The sequence below is a fragment of the Ictidomys tridecemlineatus genome, chromosome 3, assembly GCF_052094955.1.
Source record: "Ictidomys tridecemlineatus isolate mIctTri1 chromosome 3, mIctTri1.hap1, whole genome shotgun sequence".
Lineage (NCBI taxonomy): Eukaryota > Metazoa > Chordata > Mammalia > Rodentia > Sciuridae > Ictidomys > Ictidomys tridecemlineatus.
In genome coordinates this window covers 115271257-115296832 of record NC_135479.1, presented here as the reverse complement: position 1 = coordinate 115296832, position 25576 = coordinate 115271257, and the positions used below count along the sequence as shown (strand labels likewise).

At 34.7% G+C, this 25576-nt stretch overlaps 1 protein-coding gene across 2 annotated transcripts; it reads right to left on the bottom strand.

The window, feature by feature from the left end:
* Positions 1–261: 261 nt before the first annotated feature.
* On the bottom strand, positions 262–25346 carry Skil (SKI like proto-oncogene). Of its 2 annotated transcripts, none has more exons than XM_078043631.1 (7): positions 25036–25346; positions 21669–23433; positions 11309–11402; positions 9295–9527; positions 5947–6167; positions 5264–5419; positions 262–4407 (listed from the first exon to the last, which is right to left on the bottom strand). In XM_078043631.1, exons 2-7 carry the CDS (start codon positions 22768–22770, stop codon positions 4249–4251), a joined length of 1965 nt encoding a protein of 654 aa, XP_077899757.1. In that variant the 5' UTR covers positions 22771–23433; positions 25036–25346; the 3' UTR covers positions 262–4248. The 2 variants fall into 2 exon arrangements, with proteins under 2 accessions (XP_077899757.1, XP_077899756.1); XM_078043630.1 differs by having other exon boundaries at positions 5195–5419; positions 25036–25288.
* Positions 25347–25576: the final 230 nt, after the last annotated feature.

Genomic DNA, 25576 nt, shown 5'->3' with positions numbered 1-25576 from the left:
TTTAAAAAAAAAAAGAATATCAATTATAGAATACAAGGTAGCTTGTTTAACACAGGATACTGAGATGACTTGAATCAAATTTCATTGGCATTAAAAGTTTTTATTTGGAATTTGATCCACAATCTATACAAGTTATTTACAAGACATGAAAATGGAAAACAGCACAAAATACAATTGAGGTATAAGCTAAGAGCACAGTATGTCATGTTTCAATAAATATAATTCAAAATTTGTAAACTAAGTGACCAGATAGATGAGTCATTTTTTTAGTAAAACCATATAAAATATTTATTTCACGTGAGGTAGAGGACAGTTTTGTGTGTCATGTAATGCAACCAACCACAGCAATTTTAATCATAAAACTGTACATCATTGGCAAAATTATAAATTGAATTATGGTCAATATATTTAACAATTTGTTTCAACAGTTGCAGAACAGTTAATTCATTTACTGCCTTCACAGGTTAAAAATTCAGAAATAATTTAAGACTACTATTTTGGCATAAAATTATCAGGATAAACAAGTACTCCTAACAAGATAGTTAAAAGCAAGTATATTTTATTTTTCACAAATTCTAATTTCCCCAAAAAATGTCCTAGACTTAGCAATTAATTTAGTAGGATGCTTTTACTAGAACTACTTTAAGTATGCTGTGCTTTATTTTCAAGTGAGGTATCTCTATTGAAGAAAAAAAATCTTATAAATTCATTTTATATTAAACTACTTTGTTTTCTGGGCTTCATTTTTAAAATTTTTTTTTACATTTCTAATTGAAAAACAGTAGCACTACATAAGACATTTAATTCTATTCCTAAGCAGGCTTCAAACTGCATTATATTGTTTAGAAGCCAGTTAAGTGGAAAGATTTTACAAAAAAAGAAAAAGACTGTCCTTTTAAAGAAGATGCATTATAAAATACCCATATGCTTTTCTTCCAATAGTGGAAAGGCTTAAGTATTCTATACTAGAAAAAGAAAATTTTAAGCAGTTTATTCAATTTACCAACATATAATACAGCAGCTGTATGTCTCTTATTGCTGATAGCTTCAATAAAAACTATTAACAAGTAGTTCCAAGCACAGGAATAGATGTACAGTATGAGCACAATGTTTCATTATAGTAATTTTAATGTCCTGTCATGTGGATTAAATGCAAAAAGGGCAAATAAAAAAGTGAGCATTCTTCCCTAAGTAATCAGAACATCTTATCATTAAGAAGAAAATTTCAGAAGCTGAGCAAAATCTTCAGTATTAGCTTTGCAATTAATTCTAGGGAAATACTTTGAGCCTGTTTTATATTACTTGAGTTTCCTTGTCCTTTTACTTTCCTTCAAACAGAAGCCACAGATGTGCAAACAAATTGGTTGTTCTGTCATGTCTTCTAAAAGATATGGATAACCTGCAAATATCATAGTACTTGGTCTACTTCACCTACTTTACTTGTTTTATAATCCAATATATACAAATGATTTTATCTAAACTGGTAATATATTAAATATGCTATAAAATTAGTTCAAGAAGAATAAAACATCCTAATTTTCATGGACACAGAAATTTAAGCAAAAGAATATGCTTTACAAAAATTAAAGCATAAGTCAAACTTATGTTGGTTGGTCAAACTTTTCATAGTGTTAGAAGTTGCCATTTGTGAAATTAGGGTGGCTTAAGAGCTTCCTCATCAACAGCAGGAGGTTTTCCATTTAATACCTTTATAGATTTGGTACATTTTTTTCATAAAGTTTAGATTATAGATACGCTATCACTACTCAAATTAAAAATCACTCATCACCCAGTAAGCTAAAATTGTCTTTTTTCCTTCTAAAGATGCTCTACCAAAATTCTTTATAGGCTGATCTTTTAACGCAGCTTTTTAAACATTTTTATTTCTCCTAAAAAGAATAATATTATGAAATCTGAGGAAAAATCGGCTTGCAAGTGAACTTGGCACACAAAAACTAACACCAAAACAAACTAAGCTAGCAATCAGCACACAAAAGCATGCAAAGCATAGAATAATAAGTTTTATATGGATAAGATACTTCAGCAGAGGTCACTTTTAAAAGTATTACAAAAACTTCTACATTGTTTTCAAGCTATATGGTGCAATTTAACTTAAAGTTACTTTTAACAATAACAGGTATATTTACAATTAACTAGAAAACTATTTTCAAGGAAGTTAGAAAGAAACGTATGGCACATCAATGAATCTTCTGGAAAACAAAGACTATATGTCACATGGCAAGTTTTATTACATGAAGGACTATAAAAAATATTTCTTTACTCAATTTTAAATCAAGAATTTATAAATAATTTAATGGTGTTACCACTTAGAATTCTAAAGTAACCCATTTCAAAGATTAAGCAATTTATTTTAGAAGTTTTGGGTTGAAACTTAGGTTAAGCTTATAATTTACTAAGTAACATAAGCAGAAAGGTTTTGAGGGAATTAAAAAATAAATGAAATTATAGGTGCTTGAGTATATCTACCAAAAAGCTGAGTTATGACAAAACTAATTCACAGCTAAAATAAAACTATATTATAAATGTTTGTGATTCTTCTTTCTCCAGATCTAAATCAATGGCACTGGGAGGATATGTCATTTTTAACATATTTCTGCTTGTCATTTTCACATTGTTCCTCCTTGAGGAGATTTCAAGAATCAACCAATTAAGCTATAGGGTTAACATAGTAAAGCTCAAATGAAAATCACACATTATATAGAAAATAAACTACATTTTGTGAAGTACAAAAATTCTTTTTGGATATATGAGTACCATTCAGCAAAATATGAAAATAACTAGTTAAATGATAACCTAGTAAATTTTTGAAATTCTATACCATTAGAGTATAAGCCTTCTGTGCTGAAAATAGTATGTAACTTTAAATCTAGCTGATTTATTTTTAAAATAAATTTAGATCTCTTCAGTAATTTCATATAGTACCTTATGAGAACATGAAAAACAAAAAACTCATGGAATAGTAATCAATCTTCCTTCAGAAAACTTAATATTGAGAATTTTACTTAATAACTTTAACAACAAAAAAACTAACTACTGTGAGATTTGCTATTAAAAACATTTTTTAGACTTTTTGTGCAAAAAAAAGTGCAGATGTTGCCCTTCCCCAAAATTTGAAATTCCTTTGCCATCTAAAAATTATCCAGAAAACTTTCAGTAGCAGATAACTAAACTGACCTATATTAACCTATCAGATACTAGCAGTTTACTGTAAATTCCTGATTTTGATATCAAAGAGCAATTGAAAATGGTCCATTCGTGCAAATTTGGTAAGATAACATTTAAACATACAAAAGTCCAAAATAACCTTCAAGGTGTTTAATATTTTATAATTTAAAGAAAAACAAATCCATTATATAAATTTTAGTAAAGACCCATAACTACATATAAAAACTGTACAGGATTATGGATTGTATAGAAACCAATGTACATTAATGGAATCAGTTTTCTCAAGAACATTAATATTTTCACACCACTATTAACACCATTAAAAAGCTCAGAAATTATTTTTCTGAAGTCACTACAAAAAAATTCTAAATATAATCACATTTAAATTGAAAGACAAATTACAATGCTTCTTGTGTTTAGCAGCAAAGCATAACTAACAAAGCATGTTATCTTTGCCCATTGTGTACAAGGGTGGGCTATAACTTCATCAATGAAATTCCTCTTAGAAGACACCAAAAAGAAAACTGGTGGAAACTCAGTTCCACAATCTGAACAAAGTAAAAGCAAATTTTGCATATAATAATGAATGTACTATATCAATTCAGAAAGGAGTTTGTGTTGGTGAGAAAAATGGAGACTCAACTCCTCAAGTAGTTCTATATTACATATTTGAATTATAATACCACCATTTTATCTAAAGTTGAGTTTGAAATATGGATAAACAAAATTGATCACTATTTTCCATCACATAATGCAGCTTTTAAAAAGTATACAATTATTAATTTTGCATTAGAAATATAGGTAATTATCTACTAGTTGAAACCATATACTACTGTTAACAAGCTGAGTGAAAAAAAAGTACAAAGAAACATACATTTCATTCATTTGGAAAATGTAAAAATTTATGTACTAATATATAATCTCTTCACTTTCTCTGATCTACAAATGGACAGAAAGCCTATTTATCTTCATGCAGATAAGATGTTCAGGATTCAATCACCAAAGCAAGCAACAAACAAAAAACCCTGTCAGTAATACACAAATGAATCTCTTTCATGGTTTCTATTCTTTAGCAGTCTTTGATGATTTCAAAATTTGCAGCTTTAGCTCTTTTATCATCATCTCTAACTTCTGTCTTGCCTCCCGTTCCTGTCTGAGTTCATCTTGAAGTTCTTGCCTATCAGCCTCAGCATGGTCCAATCTCTGTCTCAGCTCTGCCAACTGTGTGATTTAAAAGGCTTTGTCAGTTTTCATTCAGTTTTATTTTTCAATTTAATCTTTCTATCATGGTAAAAACCTATTTTCAAATTACTTTTTTAAAAGTTAACTATTTCATACATATCACAATCCCCTTGAATATCTAATACTTTTAATTTGACACAACACTGAGGAAAAAGCAAAGGATCAAAAGGAAAGAACACCTTCATAGTACTTGCAAAATGCCCTACACTTTACTATATCTCCATATCACAACGTGATTGTTCATCTTCCCTGTATTGTTAGCTACTATTAACAAAAAAAATTTATTTATTTATTTGCCTCCAGTGCTTCTGAATATAGTAGGAAACAGTTAAGGCTTATTAATTTGTTGATTTGAAAGCCCAAATACTACATTAAGATGTTTGTTTATTAATTTTATGGTGCTTTGGATCAAACCCAGGGCCTCAGGGATGCTGAGTGGGTGCTCTATCACTGGGCTACATCCCAGTCCAAATTTTATATTTGGATAAAATTAAAATATAAAATTTTATATTCAGAGAACTTGAGATTAATGATTTAGGTAATTAAATTTACAGAAACACAATAAAAGTTTAAAGTAAGAAAGTAACAAAGGTCAAAAAACTATCTTGAGACAATAACAGCATGAAGTTGCACTTAGCAGAATTATCTATTTTGAAATCTAGCCTAGCAAAATGAACTTAACAAAAAGGAATTCCTTTAATACAGAAGAAATAGTTTCCACTTCCATGCTGAAAGAGCATCTTCATATAAACTGAATAATTCTTACCTGTGCTGCATATTCAGCCTCTTTGTCTTTTTCTAAATTTGAGTCACAGGTACATTTTTGCTTCATTACCTGCTCCAATTTTTTCTCCAAGTCTTTCTGTTCAACATAAAATTCTTCCATTCGTTGAGCATGTTCATTCTGCAAAGATTCAAGCTCTTTCTGCAAATTCTGTTGTTCTTCAGTGAGTTCCTTCATAGCTTTTGAACTACTCAACATTTCCACCTCCTATAACATAAACAATCACAATATAATTTTTACTTTATTTCTATCATTTAAAAATTTCAGTTCAGAAAATATTTAAGCTGGGCATGGTAGCACATGCCTCTAATTCCAGCTATTTAGGATGCTGAGGCAGGAGGATCACAAGTTTGAGGTCAGCCTCAGCAATTTAGTGAGACCCTGTTTCAAAATTAAAAATTGGAAGGGCTGAAGACATTGCTAGTGGTAAAGGGCCTTGAGTTCAATCCCTAGTACCACCAAAAAAAAAAAAAAAGATAGAAAGAAAACCAAACCTAAATTCCAACTATCTTATTAGTTCTATATAGAATTCTCTTGAAAATCTATTTTCTTTAAAAAATTTAAAGTATGTTAAAATTGCTTATCGGTGTCAACTCTGAACGATCTTAAGTACATTTGCAATACCCCATCTTCACTTTCCTTATTAATAATATACAAAAGTATTTTTTTCACAATGTACCATTGTGAAAATAATAATTAGATAATAATTTTATTATCTTAGATAATAATTTTACCATTTGAAGTTGTTGCTTCTTTTGCAAAATTGAGTTCAGCTTCTCCTGTTGTTTTACATAAGTTCTCATTACTTCTTCCATGATTTTCCCCTTATCATCCTCACAAATAACATCTTTGACAAGAAATGAAGATGAAGTTTCATCATGCTTGGTTGTGTCTCTTGCGCAAGTAGCAGACTCTGATTTCTTTTTACTTGTAGAATTATGTGAGACCAATGGATCTTTGAGAGGACCAAAAAAATCAAATAAGGTATGAATATCACTGTTTTAAAAGTCGCTAGAACAATCCATAAATCAAATTAAGAAAACAAGTTTATTTACAAATCAAAAGAACAAAACACTTAATAAATTTAACACAAGAAAGATTTGTACAATGACTTATGAACCATCACCTAAAGAAATAAAAAATCTGAATACAGGGGCTGGGGATGTGGCTCAAGCGGTAGCGTGCTCGCCTGGCATGCGCCAGTCCCTGGGTTCGATCCTCAGCACCACATAAAAATAAAGATGTTGTGAAAACTAAAAAACTAAAAAATGAAAACTAAAAAATAAAAAAAAATTTTTTAAAAATCTGAATACATGGGAAGATATCCCATGTTCGTGACTAAAGACCTTAATATTAAAATAGCAGTACTCCCTAAATTGACTGACTCATGCACCCCTATCAAAACATTCAGGTTGTGTTTTTGTTTTTGTTTTGTAGAAATTGTCAAGCATATTTTAAGATTCGCATGGAAATTCAAGGAATCCAAAATAGCCAAAACAATCCTAAAAATAATAATAAAGTTGGAGGACTCAACTCCCCATTTCAAAGCTCAAGTTACAAAAACGAAGATTGTTGGAAATACTGGCCTAAGAACAGACAAATTAGTAGGAAAAAAATTCTGAGTCCAGAAATAAACACATCCATACTTTTGTAGGCAATCATTTTTTGACTAGGGTGCCAAAGACAATGTCATCAAGCAAACATAGTCTTTTCAACAAATGTGAAACTGTATTCCCTTGCAAATGAATAGGACTGGACCTCACACCATATATAAAAATTAACATGGAGTGAAGACCTAACTGTAAGAGCTACAACTCTTAAATATAAATCTTCCTAACCCTGGATTAGGCAATGGTTTTTTTAGATATGAAACCTAAAGCAAGTAACCAAAGAAAATAAATTGGACTTCACAAAAACTAAAAACTGCTATGCTTCAAGGGTCACTAACAGGAAAGCAAAAAGAAAACTGACAAAATAGCAAATTATATATGCGATAAGGATCTAGTATCCTAAATACCTAAAGAACTCTTACAACTCAATAGTGAAGAGATAACCCAATCTAAAAATAAGCAAAGAATTTGAAAAGACTTTTCTCCAAAGAAAATACACAATATTCAGAAAAATACAAAGATACTCAACATCATTAGTAGTTGGTGAATTACAAATCAAAACCACAATGAAATACCACTTCACAACCCACAATGGCTTAATTGAAAGACAGACAAAAACAAGTACTCACAAAAAGATGTGCAGAAATTAAAACCCTCACAAGCTACTAACAGGAATATAAAATAATACAGGTGCTTGGAAAAGTTTGACTGTCCCTGAATATGTAAACATATTTGATCACATGATCCAGCAATTCTACTCCTACATGTTTACTCAAAAGAACTGAAAACATGTCCACACTACAACTTGTACACAGTATACACAATATTATAGCAATATTATATATAGCAATATTCATATTAACTCAAAACTAGACAAAATGCAACTATCAATCAACTGAAAGGATAAATAAAATATGATATTTCCATAAAATGGAATATTAAGCCATAAAAAGAAAAGTACTGACACATGCAACACATTCTGAAAAAATAGTGAAAGAAGTCAAACACCAAGCCACATTATATGATTATTTTAGTGTGAAATGTCTAGAATAGGCAAATCCATACAACAGAAACAAATTAGTGACTGCCAAAGACTACAGGATAAAAGAATTTCCTTTTAGAGTGATGAAAATGTTCTGGAATTAAATATTTGTGATGGCTGCAAAACTTTGTGATTTACTAAAAACCACTAAACTGAACACTTTAAAGGAGTAAACCTTAGTATGGAAATTATATCTCAACTAGGTTCTAAAAAATCACTAGAATTTAAGAAATATAATTAATTAATTAATTGATTAATTAAATTTGCATTATAATGCAAAGAAAACTAAGTTTTGAAAATCTCAAAATGAGGGCTGGGTATGTAACTCAGTAGTAAGCAAGCACAAAATGCATATTTCAATCCCCAGTACCATTTGGAAAAAAAAAAAAAAACCCTCAAAGTATTAAAGTATAGAAATTTCTCAAGAATCTCAATTCTCTGTGAAAACAGTTAAATGAGGCCTCTCCAACTGTTCCAAAGCAGCTAAAATAACTGTCACACTGCCTAAGCACTAAGCAAAGCTGTGCTTCTACATGGAATATAACACAGGTAGTATTTGAGTAGACATGTCTCATTTAGTCCATAGTGTTTTTTAAAAAAATATTTATTTTTTAGTTGTAGTTGGACACAATACCTTTATTTTAACGTGGTGCTGAGGATCAAACCCAGGGCCCCGCACACACCAAGCAAGCGCTCTACCACTGAGCCACGACCCCAGCCCTAGTCCACAGTATTTTAAAAGGCATGGTGAATAAAAAATGTTTTTTTTTTTTCTTCTTGATAACCAGTTAGCATTCTGCATTTATGCCATCTGGCTGGCTCCCATAACTTTCAATTCTTGTTTTATTCCATGACTTACGTTTCTCTGGACTCTATATCTAACCACTGTTACTTATGTATTATTTCTGAAAGTTCATTAAATGGTTTCTAAATTCATAATAAGTTAAGGGGAAGGGGAAAGCCAGGCACGGTGGCATACACCTGTCATCCCAGCAGCTTGGGAGGCTGAGACAGGAGGATTGTGAGTCCAAAGCCAGCCTCAGCAGCTTAATGAGACACTAAGCAACTCAGTGAGACACTACTTGTAAATAAAATACAAAAAGGGGCTGGGAGTGTTGCTCAGTGGTTGAGTACCTCTGAGATCAATCCCCCATACCAAAAACAAACAAACAAACAAAAAACCTACTAAAGAATCTGACAGCAAGAAAAGGCAGGAATGAAAAAAATGACAAAAATCACTTGCAATATGAAACTATATAGCCTATGAATATCTATCTCATTAGCTTCCGTAGCTATACTCATCCTAAAAAAGTACAGAAATCACCCTGAGTTTTGAAAGGTGACATTTTTAAGGTAAAAGTTTCAATTATCTATAAAAAGCATACATTTTTTAGATATCTGATTTTTAAATATAATTCCTGAATACTCACCTAATCGACTGTATAATTCTCTATTTGTTTTTAAATCCATTTTCTCCTGTTCCTCAAGTGAGACATCTGGGTAAGACACTGTTTTTTGGTGTTTATTATTAATGTGAGGCTTCTCTGGCTGTCTTGAAAAGGACTTACTTGCCTCTGTCTTTGTGACCTCTTTAGACTGGGATACAGCAGAAGTAAGCGAGACATTTGGAGCAACCACTTTATCACACATGTATAAGTAGTAGCTGAAAATAAAGAAAACCAAGATAAGACACATATTACATATTACATTTAGGTACAAGTCAAAATCAATTTCTTTTTTTACCAAAATATACAATATAACAACTTAGAAAACAGGTCACATAAAAAGATTTCTTGGGGAAAAATCAGTATTTTAGGCATTAAAATCAAATTATAAGGAAGTTTTGTTATTCTGCAAGTAATTTCTTACACTAAAGAGATACTTACTGGTGATGGGGGGGGTGTCTTTTCCCCTTCCCTTAAAATCACTGGAGAACTAAAAGCATGCCGCACTTCACAGAGCTGCAGAATACTTCTGAGTAGCAAGTGAGGTTTACTCCAGAAAGAGAACAGACTATATGCTACTTCTTGGAGTTTGGATATGAGGTGTTCCCAGAAAAGCTCTTGTGTTAATGCAGGAATCCTTAGATTATGAGAGCCATAACCTAATAAGTGGGTGGTTCACTGAATGTATTAATAATTTCAAAGGATTAATTGGGTGGTAACTGTAGGCAAGTGAGACATGGCTAGAAGAAATGGGCTATTGGAGGCATACCCTTGGGGGCTGTCCCCTGGCTCCCCACTCTCTGTCTTCTTTCTAGCTGCCATGACCTGAAAGCTTCCCTCCACTAGAGCTTCTACCATGCTGTTCTGTCTCACTGGGGCCCAGAGCAATGGAGTCCAAAGACCATGGACTGAACTGAACATCTGAAACTGTGCACTCAAAATAAAATTTTCCTCCTATAAACTGTTCTTATCAGGTATTTTTGTCACAGAGGTGGAAAAGCTGACTAATACACTACTTGCCCACCAACCATCCCAAACCCTTGCTCTTTGCTAGAGTGGGGCTGTTTTAGTCACCCATTCCATGACTGACATAATCCATGTTAGTCCAGTGAAGAGCTCCCAGGGTCCTTCTTCTATAGTTCAGAAAGAGAGAACAGGGACCATGTATTCTGCCCAGGTACTAGGAAATCTCCTTGTAGCAAACTCCACAGATCAATCTTAGTAGTACTTAAAAAACTAGTACTTCCTACTTATTTGATAAAACAGAATAAAAAATCTCAAAAATTAAGATTAAAAGAATAACTATTACTTTGGGTCACAGCTCACATAAAATTGCTCAATCTATTATCTGCAAGGCTCATAGAACAAATTTGAGCTAGATATTTAACTATATTTTAACTATAATCTAAATAAACTTTTGTGAAAAGATATAACCATTTAACTAATACTTTATCCCCTAAACCTCAGATGCTCTCTCTTTTTTTTTTTAAAGAGTGAGAGAGGAGAGAGAGAGAGAATTTTTAATATTTATTGTTTTTTTAGTTCTCAGCGGACACAACATCTTTTGTTGGTATGTGGTGCTGAGGATCGAACCCGGGCCGCACGCATGCCAGGCAAGCACGCTACTGCTTGAGCCACATCCCCAGCCCCTCAGATGCTCTCTTATACCTCATTTTCATTGTATAGGACATCTACATTGTTCCTCTTTATCAATTTAATGAACGCTACATCTGAAAACTCAGTATTCTGCTAAAAAAAAAAAAAAATTCACAAATAGATTTAATAGTACCCAAAAGACCTTCGTTGAATACAATAGGTTTAACAGTGATTTTATACAAGTATACCTTCTTAGAAACAATTTTGAATTTTTGCAGATAATCCATTAACAAGAAAGCTTAACATCATACCATAAATTCCTAGTTCCCAGAGTAGTAACTGGCAGATACCTATTTAATGAATAAATGGATGAATAAACAACAAATAAATAAATGCCACTCACCTGGGATGTAAAAAAGAGTGTGTCTGAGAAACATGGTCACCTTCCTGTTTTATAACAGGATACCATGATTGTAATTCCATTCCTGGTGTTGTATCTGTCTGCAGAAAGATGTTGAAAGGAAAGTTTATTGAAGGGCAAATTTATTTATTTGTTTATTTGTTTGAGATTTTATATATATACATGTATACATAATATATGTATATATATATATACACACACACATAAATTTGTTTAAGTTTTATTCACAATCCAAATACACACACACACACACACACACACACACACACACACACACACACATATATAACTCTCCCAAATGCTGGAGATCAAACCCAGGGCCTCACACAGGCTAAGTAAGTACTTTATCACTAAGCTACAACCTCAGACCCTCATGGTTAATTTTATATGTCAACTTGAAGAGGCCACAAGGTAAAGAGGAATTACATTCTTAACAATCACCTTTTAGTAAGACAGTCTTTCCTTAAATTACCATGCCTAATCACCTGAAACTCAAAAGGGTTTGCTACATGAACTACTGTACCATAGGAAGTTTCAATATGCCTGTTAACATAGATTACCAGAAATGACTTCATCAAATGTCATACATGTGGAATCTATTTTAAACAAGAGTACTATGTGAATGTACAGCCTTGAGAACTTTGATTCTTATTCTTGTTATTATAGTCAGCTAGACTGTATCCCACTCCTATAGTGTCTGTTAGACTAGTAACTATATAACATTCTACAGCAATAAGTACTTTGGCAAATTAAACCCCAAACCACTTTGTTTGTTAATAAGTATCAGTAAACCATATTTCTTTATAAATATGGCAAACTTTTTTTTCACCTCAATGCTGAAGGATGAGCTATATGTATAAATAAAGGAAGAGCAAAAAGGATAACTTGCAGAAGGTAACTGACAACTTAATGAACATCCACCTATTAAGAATTTTAATTACATTACATCCTGCTTCTTTCTAACCAATACAATTTGATGTAAGTTTCATTCACAATCCAAATCTAGTGTCTATTCTACAATGTCCCTAAAATTTAAATTCTATTTAAGTAACTGCCAGCACATTTACTTATTTTTAAATATTCATCACTCTTAATTCCCTTTCTTTATTTTTTAATTCTCAAGTCAATCCACTAAGAGAGTCACAAACCATAGGTTCTAAGAAAATTTGCCTTTAAGATTATCTAGTGTATGTAGTCTCTAGCCAATGTCTGAATTACCTATTCAACCCTAAGTGGCTATCTGGTCTCTGATGGAACAACCACCTGAGGTCAAAAACATTCTTAACTGGAATTTTCAGTACCTAGCACCCTGTCTTTCATTCAAGTATTCACTTTCAAGAGTCTCTTTCATATATGATATCCTATGTTCATGGAAAGAAGTCCAACAGTCTGCATTTTATCAGATACACAAATTAAATAATAAAATGATAGGGACATGCACACACTAACCATAATAAAATGCTGCAAGTTAATTTACCAAATATGCGTGGTAAGCCATAAACACATTTATAACAAATTATCCTAACTGCATGTTTAAAAGAATTAAGAAAAGCACATATTATACAACAAAACATTCACAAACATGCCAGATTTTCTGATCTAGTCTGCATTTGTATCAACATACAAATTAGGTTTTTTAAAATATATATAAAATTAAATGACACAGCAGTAATGCTACTGATCAGGAATAAAAATTAGATAACCAAGATATGAGCTATCTATTGACTTTCATCTCTTACATTTCAACATGGGAATTTAAATTTAATTTAAACATTAAAATAAAACACATTATGTGATTTGGTAATGGAGAGATGATTACTTAGTAGCTTAAGTTAGAGCCTTAACATTTCTAAATGCTTTTATTGCTCATCTTCCCCACCATTAACTACCCCAAAATGAATAGATGGCATTTCACTTCACACACGTAAGCAAAATTTCAGACATATTATTTCATTCCAAAGATTCTTTAAAGTCATAAAACTCCAAATAATAGCTAGGAAAGCAAAATTTAAACAACCCTAAAATGTACAGTTATTTTTTTAAATTTTGTCTTTAATATTTATTTATTTATTTTTAATTGATTTTATTTTTTTAAATACATGACAGCGGAATGCATTTCAATTCTTATTACACATATAAAGCATAATGTTTCATATCTGTTTGTATATAAACTATGTTCACACCAATTCATGTCTTCATACATGTACTTTGGAACTAACCTATGCCCTTCAGTAGATGAATGGATTAAAAAATGTGGCATATATACACAATGGAATATTACTCAGCAATAAAAGAGAATAAAATCATGGCATTTGCAGGTAAATGGGTGGAGTTGGAGAATATAATGCTAAATGAAGTTAGCCAATCCCAAAAAAACAAATGCTGAATGTTTTCTCTGATATAAGGTGACTGACTCACAGTGGGGTAGGGAGGGGAAGCATGGGAGGAATAGACGAACTCTAGATAGGGCAGAGGAGTGAGGAGGGGAGGAGAGGGGGCAGATGGTTAGCAATGATGGTGGAATGTGAGGTGCAGTTAATTTTTAGTAAGTAAAAATTTTAGTAATTAAAAAACTTTAGAAAATGTGTTTTACAAAAGTTTCTCTAAATTTCTGCATCTTATTAAGGTCTTTATACACATGACTCTCTGATAATTGGATTTTCTAGTAAAAAAACATTGTACTTTGGTAATATAATGCACATTAGTGTCATAATAATAAATAATTTAGAGCACTTGACTTATTTACAAAAAAGTCACCACTTTTTAAATACAAAAGCAATTCCACCCACTCAGCACCACTGTTCTCATACAAATATTCCAATCTGTACCAAAAAAAATAAACCAAAACTTTTAGAAGTCCTAGACAAATGCTCAATAATAAACTTTGTTTTTGGATGGACACTCTAGTTTTTCATTATGGCATCCAGGTAAATAATATAATCTCAAAGTCCTAAAGACAAAATGCTTCAAAATACTGAAGGAATTTCCAAAGAATAAAGCTTTTTAAAAAATATATGGAAATTATTTTTTAAAATAATTTAAAAGGCACTAAAAATGATAAAGATTAATTTTTGTATCCCTAAGACAGTAAGTAGGTTCATGAATTTAACAGTCTATCATCCTAATGGAATGATTATGTAAGAAGTAAAATATAGTGCACATTACTTTATACTAGCCCAACATAAATCATTATCAAGCTTACCAAACACATGACTGGATACATACCTAGGAAATAATTCTTTGGGTACAAAGTGAATATATATGTCAGATCTTTTTAATACACAAGCCATTCAAGTGTCCAATAAATGATTTTCAGAAGTATAAAAAAGATACCCTACTAGACAGCTGCCAACAACTCTTACTGAAGAAACCAAATCCCTCTGTACAGCATCAGGTTTCAATACTTCCAACATGTTGTGAACGAGTGTCTCAACAACTCAAACGGAATAGTGTTACAAGGTAACAAATAGCTACTTATGAGATTTTAAGGCTTAGTCTTGAGCCTCACTTCATCGTAATCATTAGAATTAATCAACCTAATGCAAAACTGGGACAATATGATCTAAGCATCTGCACTAACTTATCAAAAATGGATTTTCAGGAGTCACAGCAATGCCTGCTGTTCCCACAGACTGAAAGATCATACCACCTACCTCACAAAGCCGATTTTAGGTTTGAAGTGCTTAAAAATACCCATAGGAAAAGCAAAGGATCATGTTCTTAAAAATAAATGTGCAACTATTATCTTACATTCTTCATGTGAAACTATTAGTCTGTCAGTCCCCTCATAACTTAAAAGGAAAAAGCTGATAAAAATCCTGTTAATTCCCAGGACTTCATATATATATATATATATATATATATATATATATATATATATATATATATATATTTATAATATATATACACATGTGTATATGTATATATTTCTCTCTCTCTCTCTCTCTCTCTCTCTCTCTCTCTCACACACACACACACACACACACACGAATTCTGTGGTGTTCAAAACATTTAATATGCAACTATGTAGAATCCTCAATGTCATAAATGTATTTTCACTGAAATGTCAAAATTTTTAATCTGAATAAGTACAAGACTTTACTTTTTTCTCATCTTAGTAGGTATGCTTTTTAAAAAATTATGACCCCAGATTATTTGGGCCTTCAAACAATGTTAACTGGCAACATCAAAATGGAGATTAATTAATCTTACTATATGTGATATTCACTATTTTTCTATTTTATTCTATTTCATGGTTTTTTTTAAATGCAGGTGACCCATTAAATTGATTTCATGACCCTCCTGACCCTTTTCAACTGGGTTCTCAACAGAATTAGAAATGCCCCAGGCATTCTTTGTATGTAGTGAATCAATTTCTCTCCAACCATGTAGAATGGTGCATGTAGAATGGTACTAAGTACCATCCTCAAGAGAACCTGATCTCACTCAAATCACATATCCTGTAGGACTTACTACTCCCCTCATAGAACCCCAGACAAGAAAGACTTGAAAAACTACAGTTGGAAAAGAAACTCAGACCTAAGAATATATATATATATAATTTTTTTTATCACAAGTCTACAAAATGCTGAAGAGGGCTGGGATTGCGGTTCAATGGTAGAGTGCTTGCCCAGCACAGGTGAGTCACTGGGTTCAATTCCCAGCACCACATTAAAAAAAGCTAAACAAAATAAAGGTATTGTGTCCATCTACAACTAAAAATATGTTTTTTAAAAAATGCTAACGATTCTATTTTAAATGCTAAAAATGAATACAGATTCTGCATTTCTGAAAAGAGAGGCACTATTCTTGGCTGGGGATGTGGCTCAAGCGGTAGCGCGCTCGCCTGGCATGCGTGCGACCCGGGTTCGATCCTCAGCACCACATACCAATAAAGATGTTGTGTCTGTCGAGAACTAAAAAATAAATATTAAAAACTCTCTCTCTCTCTCTCTCTCTCACTCTCTCTTAAAAAAAAAAAGAGAGGCACTATTCTCAATGTCACTATTCTAAAGATATCCAATAAAATGTCAGGAAAAGGGAGGATCTACAAAACCTGCTATTAACAGGAAGAGCTTCAAAACTTAATTACTCTAAACTCAATACAAAGGCTCAGGAAGAAAATAGAAAGATATTCTAAATGAAATTCTTATCTAATCCAAATGGACTGTGGGGTCTCTATCATTTAAAATCTCAAAGTGATCTCATGGAACAGGCCCTATCTCCAAGAGAACCAATCAATGTACCTTCTCAGGTTGTAAGTCTAAAATAATAAAAATGTTTGAAAAATGTTTCTATTTCTTATAAAAATCCTATTTCACACTTTCATCCTGTATACTTTATTTTGGTAAGTAAATATCCAACTAGTATACTGTGTACAAACAACTAAGTGAGAGATACATTTGAACCCAGTATACGGTTATCTTATTTGTCTTAGAAATATCTTCACATAATTCTAGGAAAGCTGAATATGATTGGGGGAAGAAGGAATCCCCAAATAAATATGCATACTTCAATATTCATTGAAATACCATCCTAAACTTTTTTTGTGTGTATGGGGTACTGGGGATTGAACCCATAATGTGGGCTCTACCACTGGGCTACAGCCCCAGCCCTTTTTATTTTTTATTTTGAGACAGAATCTCACTAAATTGAACTTGCAATCCTCCTGCCTCAGCCTTCTGAGTCCCTGGAATTACACAGGTGCCTGGCCATCCTACATTTCTATAGTAAAGACTTTTAACTTCCAAATACTTTCAGATTCATTCTCTCATTTAATGAGTTACATTAATAGTCCATGTGTAAAATATATATACTTAAAGGTTAAACCATTTTTTAAAAATCCTAATACTTTAAAATATAGTTAGTGTTGTTTAAGAAAAAAATTATTCAGTTAAAAAAATTAAGAATCCATTGAGAGCCTCTGACATGCCAGGATCTAAAGTAGTTTGTGGGGCAAGGCAGTTAATCTCTAAATTCATAAAGACAGTCATTAACTCTAAAAAGTTAGACAATATTCATAGTCATTCCTCATAGGAGCACAATTACTTTACCTGACTCTGACCTTATTGATCAAAATTTGTGCTAATCACAAAATGCAAACTATACCACTGAAGTAACAAATTACCATGAAATCTACCATAATAACTACTAGAACACATTTTGTCCCATCACAACTCTCTGTAGTTGTCCTGACCTCATTTAGATTCATACTAAGAAACACATTTCCTAAGCAATTATACAACAGCTTGCAAGAAGGGAGAGATTTTTGTACTGTAATTTGAGATTTTTGTATTCAAAAAACCTCTGCAGAAATGAAGAATTGAAATGAAAATGTAAAACTAAAGGTAGGAAAACAACTAATAAGCTTTCAGGAAAGTTTGTCTTGGCTTCTTCCCCCCCCCCACCTTTTTCTTTTTTTTTTTTTCTTTTGTGTGTGTGTGTGTGTGTGTGTGTGTGTGTGCGCGCGCGCGCGCACACACGCTAGAGATCAAACCCAGGATCTTGTATATGCTAAGCTTATGTTCTATCACTGAACTATCCTCCCAATCAGGGGAAATATTTTTAAGAATTCTATTTGCAACAAAAATAACCTATATTTTTTCCCTAACTATAAAGTAAAAAATATACTTACTAATAGTAGTCCAGTCTGAGTACCATAAATCTAAGTTCTAATACATTTATAAGGGTATATATCATCCTTCATTTAGTAAAGTGGAAATTGCTAGCCATATGCTATTAACAGTGAAGCATCACCTATAATTTTTTTATTAATTGACTATAAATGGTCTAACAGGCTTGAAAATAATCTTAAGGAAATATCACCCTTCAAATTTTATTTACAAATGATCAATTTGCTTAGCAACCTTTATTCCATGACAAAAATTAATTTGATCTAATTCTGATTTGTTTGAATACCCACTGATAATGTAAAAAAGAATCAGGAATGATATTTTCCCACATATTTGTGCACTATAAGATACAATATCCATTTTTCTAATAAAATCACAAAAAGCTCATTTCGAACAGTAAGATATGCAGAGCAACCTAGGCAGGTCTATAATCAAGTATATTTTTTACAACCTGAATGAGAAGGAGTTCATAATATACCCTTAGTTTCCTCAAAAAGTAAATTCAGTTCCTTACTTAGAGCACTGACCTTACACAACTTATTTCTCCCAACTAAATATAGCTCCTATGCAAATTAAACAGTTATTAGCTATGCAAGTAAGTAGTTTGTTGGTCATTGCTAATATAATTTCATCCTTAAAATAATTAAGTTGCTACTCTTCAATCAATCATCTATTTTCAGGGTATTTTTTAATCCAAAAACAGTACTTTGACTATATAAACTATATAAGCATATCAAATTACACTAGTATTCACACTAAACATACGGTCCTTTATGTAACAGGCTATTATATTTAGCATAGTATTTAAAAAAAAAAAAGACCTGGTCTTACTTTATAAAATGAGCTCCCTTTGGTCAACTGTTTGGTCACCAACTCACTGACACACTGAAGATAATGAAAACAAGGTTCCCTAATCAAGGACTATTTCCTTGTCCCCTTTCCCAGTTAAATATCTTAGTCTATGTTGATATGTGTAAGCTAATACAGAATTTTAGAACCATTATACTAAGGTAAGTTGATAAGAAAAGTTAATGTTCCTCAAAATTTTGTTTCTGCTACTACATTTGCTTCAAGAAGAAGGGAAAATTACCAGACTTCAAGACAGAAGATCCTGAATTCAACTCCTGATTCTACCATCTTCAGCTATATAGCCAGGAACATGTTACATCTGAGACTGATTTCTCATATGAGAGGAAGAAATATTCTAACTTGCTTTCCTCACAGACCTTCAAAATACTACCTCACAAAGTTTTGAATAGTAAATTTTTTAAAATGTGCAGTGGGGCAAGCATAACTTTATTTAAAAAATCAAGTATATATTAAAACATGAACCAAAAAGACTCAAGATCTGATTGTTGAAAATTTTCTTAAATTCCTTTAAATTCCTTTGATTCACATAAAATTGGAAGCAATATTAAAATATAACAAAGCAAACTGCTAGCCAGGTGTGGTGATGCACACCTGTAATCCCATCAACTCAGGAGGCTAGAGCAGGAGAGTCACAAGTTCAACTTAGTGAGATCCTGTCTCAAAATAAAAAATAATTAGGATAGGGGTGTAGCTCGGTGATAGAATGCCCCTGGGTTTGCCCCAGTGCACAAAAAAAAAAGAAAAGAGAAGAAAGGAAAAGAAAAGAAAGAAAGAAAATGTTGCAAAAAATGCAAAATATAACACGGCAAAGAGATGGGAGAAAAAAAACCTCACTCTCTCTCCCAAAATCAAAAGTGTATTCAAATTAATAAATTTTGGGACAATAATGGACTACTTCCCAGATAAAGGATGGATTCAATTTTAACCAAATCTCACCACATTCAGTTTCAGTTAATTTGCCCACTATCTTTTTCCCCCACTCAATCCTTTACCATGGTTCTGTTTTTTTACACAAACACAGACTAGGAATAGAGGCAAGGTGGTTTATCCAAAAAATACTTATGTCAAGAATAACAAAGATTCAAAAAAGAATATCTGACAAATAATATGTCCACCTACAGAAATATAAGCATAGAGTCTCTACTTATAGTTTTGGGGCAATGATAACATATGTATCAAAAAGGGTCATTTCACATTATGAAAACAGATGACCTCTGAGCACAAACTTCAGTATTGCAGAAATACAGCTGTAAGCAAGTTTCAAACTTTTGAGTACTGGCTTGAAGTCAGTAGAGCTTTAAAACTAGTTAATAACTATACCTCAATCTAGTAGCCACTGGCAAGGGATTTAAAGTACTAACCTTTTGGGAAGCAACAAACTACTCTAGAGTCTAAAAGTCTACCATCTTCATTGAGTTTCAGAAGCAAAACATTGTCTTAAAACTATGCTAAGTAAATTTCCCTGAAAATCTTAAAGAGTACGATGATAAAGCACAAGACATCTAATTTTAAATTCTAATTCAGCCCTAACTTTGCTATGAACAACTTTGGGTCGTCAGCCATTTAATATGCTCATTCATTTCTTCTATAAAACAAGACAGAGATAAGGACAAGCAATAAAAATTAATAGTGAAAAAATTTAAAGTTTTAAACAAAACATGCCAGCCTTTTGTTATAAGAATTAAATAAATCATATATATAAAAGTGCCCAGGAGCAATGCATACTACATTTTAAACCATGAAGTGTTTGGTATTGTTACTATATATCAATTTAAAATCAAGTAGGAAGATACATACAATAACAAGATCAAATAGTACTTAATAATTCAAATCATCTATTACCAGGCATTCAAATTCTTAATTAGAATGAAGATATTAACTTAGCCTATCAAATAATGCAGTGAAAAGAATAGTAAGTTTCAGATCTTTTTGCTAATAGCTTGTTATATTAATACTTTATTAATGTAAAATAAACTTCTTCATTCTAGTTGTGTCATACATTTTAAAAATTATTCCTTACTTAAAAAAAAATATCTTGGGCTAGGCACAGTAGTGCATGTCTGTCCCAGCAACTCAGAAGGCTGAGGCAGGAGCATCCCAAGTTCAAGCCTAGCCTCAGAAACAGGAAGAACCCCAGGAACTCAGTGAAATTCTATCTCAATATAAAAAATAAAAAGGACTGGGGAGGTAGCTCAGTGGTAAATCTCCCCAGGATTCAATTCCCTGTACCAAAAATAAATACCTTGGTTACTAGAATCACAAATACTTCAGATAAATGTTTTTTCTATTTGTTTCCAACATTGATCAAGCCTGAATATTCAACCATATAAACATCAGTTTTAAACATAAACATAGCCATGTCTTTGAAAAATGCTATTTTGAGCCCACATAAGAAATGTTTTGGCTAGTCATTATATCATTTGCAAATGGAGATAACACCATAATACCAAAGTGAAAATTATCTTGAGTCCTAAGAAAACAATAGATTTAGTCATCAAGAAGCAGGATGTGTGAAAATGACAATAGGACCAAAACAAAGCCCAACTCTTCCACTCCCTGACTATACAATTTGGGGAACTGCCACTCATCTCAAACTCTGCCACTCATCTCAACCTCATTTTTTCTGTGAAATGGGAATAATCCTACAATCCACAAGGTTGTTTGGAAGGTTAAATAGGAAAATACTTTATAGCCTAAAAATTATAATACAGATGTAATATGACATTGATTTGTGTCATGTTGTTGCATAAGCAGTATCTTTCTTAACAATGTGTAAATTATACTCTAAATATAAAATTTTGATTTCAAAGTAAACTATTACCCTTGTTCAAAATTGCTACTTGCCTTGGATTGAGTTCTTTTTCCATTTCTCACACTAAACTTCTCCTTCATTTCTTCTAAAATTATCTTCAGTTTCTTTTCTTCAGGTGTCCCCAAGTATTTTTGGTTCACATGAAGATAACAATGCCATTTGGCTGATTCAAAGCCCCAGTGGCAAGTTCTTTTGTCAGGTGATCTGTGAGAATGCATCACAAATGTCTGGGGTGCAAACATTCCACAGCACTCCAGACACTGAATACATGGAGCATCGGGCTGAACATAAAACTGAGGTGCAAAGAGACCCTGACATTTGCCCAAGCATTCATGTTCCACTTCAAAGGCACTGCCAGTTTCCTTTAACTGAGCCCATGAGTTTTTAGCAGGAAGTACACTACCATTTTGAGGAAAAGTTCGTGGCCGCAATAAAGCATTACACAGTCTTTGTGCATCAGTTAATGTGATCAGCCCACAGGATGGAGCATTAAAAGGAAGTATTCCCAGGACCTTTAAGATATGAAGCTGGTCTGAAGTACACCTTGAACAATATATATATAACTCATCACATACTGTATTTATTTGCTGAAGTGAAAATTCTCGGAGAACAGAATTTAAGACTTGGGGCAAACAGAGTCTCTTTTCTCCTCCAACTTGAAAACAAGAAATAGATTCCCCTTCCAAAACAGTCTGGGTGAGCTCTGTGGAGCTATCGGAAGGGATGAGCAGTGGGCCAGGAAGAACCTGAGGAGATGGAAGAGGCAAAAATACAGTAGGTGACATGCTTTCTTGGGAATACCGAGCAGAAAATGCTGCTGGTCCACCCAAAGAGCTCTGACTACTTAAATGGAATTGTGCCAATGTATGTTTCAAACTGGGATTTAAATTTAAAGGTTCAGGCACAGAAGTACAGGTCCGCTTGACAGGCTCTCCATCAGTTTCCATAGGTGCTTCTCCATAGTCATCCAAGTGTTCCTTCTTTACCGTTGGCATCTTGTTTATCATTTTTCCATTTGCATGAATGTCTGTCATCATTTTTTTCACTGGCGGGCTGCCATCATCTCCCATCCCATTCAGTTTTTTATTTGAGCCCTGAACTAAGGAGAAATTTGCCTGTAGGTTTTCCATTGCTATGCTATTGTGTTAAATAATTAAGTCTGAGATTTGCATTTTTATTTAGTTGCTTATTTGAAGAAGAGTAACTGTATCAAATACTTTTAACCTATTCATAAAAAATTACAAATTTCCAAAAGGAAATCTTCTTACCCAATAGATTTTGCAACTTTGTTTTGGTTCTGCTTATCCTAGTATAATTTCACTGCAAATACTACAAAATGTCTCTTTTTGCTTCTAGTAATAAATATAATCTTAAGAGGTACACTTCTGAAGAGGCTTTCCTTGGATTCTTCATATATATGTAAAATAACATTACCAATTTCTCAATTCAAGAGGTCCAGCTTCAAGGCAATGGTTTGATTAATCTTTTTTTTTTTAAGCAAAGCATGTGTAAAGTTTATGCCATTGATGTTTCATAAAACCTAGACTCCGACACCAGTCAAAATAATGCAAACAAATTTAATTTTTACCAGCAAGATACCAAAAAAGGAGAGGGGGAGTATCCCCTCTAAAAATGGTTGGTTGGTCTGTGCTGACAAATTGAAGACTTGTATAAATCTTCACACCAGTAAGGGCCTCTAGCTTCACTTGAACTTCTACAATCAAAAATGATACTTAACAAAAAAATTGCCCAATTATCTTCAAGAATTACACTTCATTCTTCTTTAAATTAATCTGGAAGAAGAGAAAGGGGATGGAGGAAGAGTTACATTTGAATTTGCTCCAGAGGCCAAAGGGTCAGTTTGAAACCAGTTTCTTAATCTTAAACTAAGTTCACTTTACCAAAGGTGACACTTGAGTGATTTCTTCAAATCTAACACCAAGTAACTAGAAGAAGCTTCATTTAAATAGGAAGGTGGGCAAAGGGAGCAAAAATATCCCTCAAAAAGAGTAAGGCTACTCAAATTCAGAATATGAAAAACCTTAAACAGATGATCTCAACCGAAACTCAGTACCAGAGGCTTTCTCAGTTACACTACTATAACTAAAATATAACCCATTATTTCATCTAATTTTTTAAAAAAAACATAATTTTATTCATCTCCCCCCAAAAAACATAGGAGTTAATGTAAGTAACTAAGTTACAATCTCAAGTGCATTGATTCATCTAATCAACGTATGCTATCTTCCCAAAATGACTGTAGGCAAAAATTAACTTTCCCTTTAAAAGGTTAGTAATTTTGCTTAATGGAAGCCAAAAGCTATAAGACTCTATGCCTGGGAACCTCCATCCTTGAACAAGATTAATCCGGGACAAAAACCACAAGGCAGACAGACCTCACAAAGAATGCAAATGGAGGAAGAGAGAAAAAGAAAAGATTCTTCCACTTCCTCCTTTAAAGAATACCCAAAAGAAATCCAATAAATAGAAATTTTTGCTCTCCAAACTCCCAGCAGTTTACCTTAAAACAAACCCAAAGGATTAAGGACGAAAGTCACTAGCCATCCTACTGACTTTCGCCACCATAAGGACACCTCATCCAATGCAGGCCAAGGAAGAGGGCAGGAGACATGACCTAGAATGGGGGAGCCCCTAAAACCCTGAAGCGCTCCGCCCACGCAAAGCCACCCACCCATCTTTCACCCGAAATGGGGAAGACAAGGAGCTTAGAGTGCCGGGACCTCTGGGGGGGGGGTGTGAAAAGGGGTGGAGGGAAGTAGAGGGAGGAGTCCCCCAACCCCCACCCGCGAACCTGGGATCACCCCAAGTGTCCTCCCCACATCGCCCACTACGGGGCCGCGGGGTGAACGATGGAAATCCCCCGCGCACCCTCTCCCCGGGAAGTTCTCCGGTGTTACCCCAGCGCCCCTAGGGCTACACCTTCTCCCGCCGGCCCTGAGCCAGACCCAACTGGGGACCGCGAGCAGGTTGGCCGCCCAGCCCAGATCCCTTGCCGCTCGGGCTGACCAGCCAGGTCGAGCCCCGGGCATCCCCGCGGTGCGCAGACGGGCGGGTGTGGGGGCGGTGACCGGCGTCCAGGTCTCCGGGGTCCAGGCGTCTCTGGTCAAGTGCAACACCCTCTCCTGCCTGCGCTCACCGCCCGGGATCTACCAGGCTTGATCCACCGTGGGACGTCCGCCCCGAGACCCCTCTGGCCACGACCCCGCCCGGACCTGCGCATCCGAACCCCGGACTCTTGGTCTCCGCGCCCCGGGAAGCTCCACCAGCTTTGTTAACTCCCACCACCCCAGTCGCCGCCGTCGGGCTCCCTGGAGGTCGCGCGCCCCTGGCCTCCCGCCACCTCCGCCGCGTTCCCCCGCGAGCTGGGGCCGCACCTGTGCCCGCCGCCGCCGTCGCCGCCGCTCGCCCGCTCCCTTCGGCTGTGCCGGCGCCGCTCCGAACCCCACACACATCGCTACACACAGCCCTCTGACGTCACCGTGCCCTCGGCCCGCCCACGTCACTGCGGAGACACACGGCTTCCCGCAGACGCCGCCGCCGTCTCCGGCCGCCCGGGGGAGAGCGAGGGCGGCGGGGAGGGGGAGGGGGTGGGGGAGGGAACGGAGCCAGCGGCGGCCCCGCGCGCGCGAGCCCGCCGGCGTCGCCGCCCCCTCGCGGCTCCGAGTCCCTTCGGGGACGCGCGCGCCGTCTGGCCTATTGTGGCTCCTCAGGGATCACCCCCCCCCGCTCTGTCCCCCGCGCGCGCGCGCGTCCCCCCCCTCAGGCGCGCGCCCGGCGCTCCTGGCCCAGCGCGCCGTCTGGGCGGCTGGCGCGCGGCGCTGTCTGCGGTGCACCCGGCGCAGACAGGATGTTCCCTCCCCGCCCCACCCCCACCGCCGCCCTCCCTCCTTCCTTCCTCGAGTCGCCCAGCCCGCT

What these genes read in the sequence shown, in the direction of transcription:
- Skil (XM_078043630.1), bottom strand. Translation starts at nt 22,770, where the DNA reads ATGGAAAACCTACAGGCAAATTTCTCCTTAGTTCAGGGCTCAAATAAA. An exon ending in AAGAACTCAATCCAAGGCAA is followed by an intron (nt 11,403 to 21,668) that starts GTAGCAATTTTG and finishes TTCTGCAGACAG; the next exon opens with ATACAACACCAGGAATGGAA. An exon ending in CACTCTTTTTTACATCCCAG is followed by an intron (nt 9,528 to 11,308) that starts GTGAGTGGCATT and finishes CTTTATTTTCAG; the next exon opens with CTACTACTTATACATGTGTG.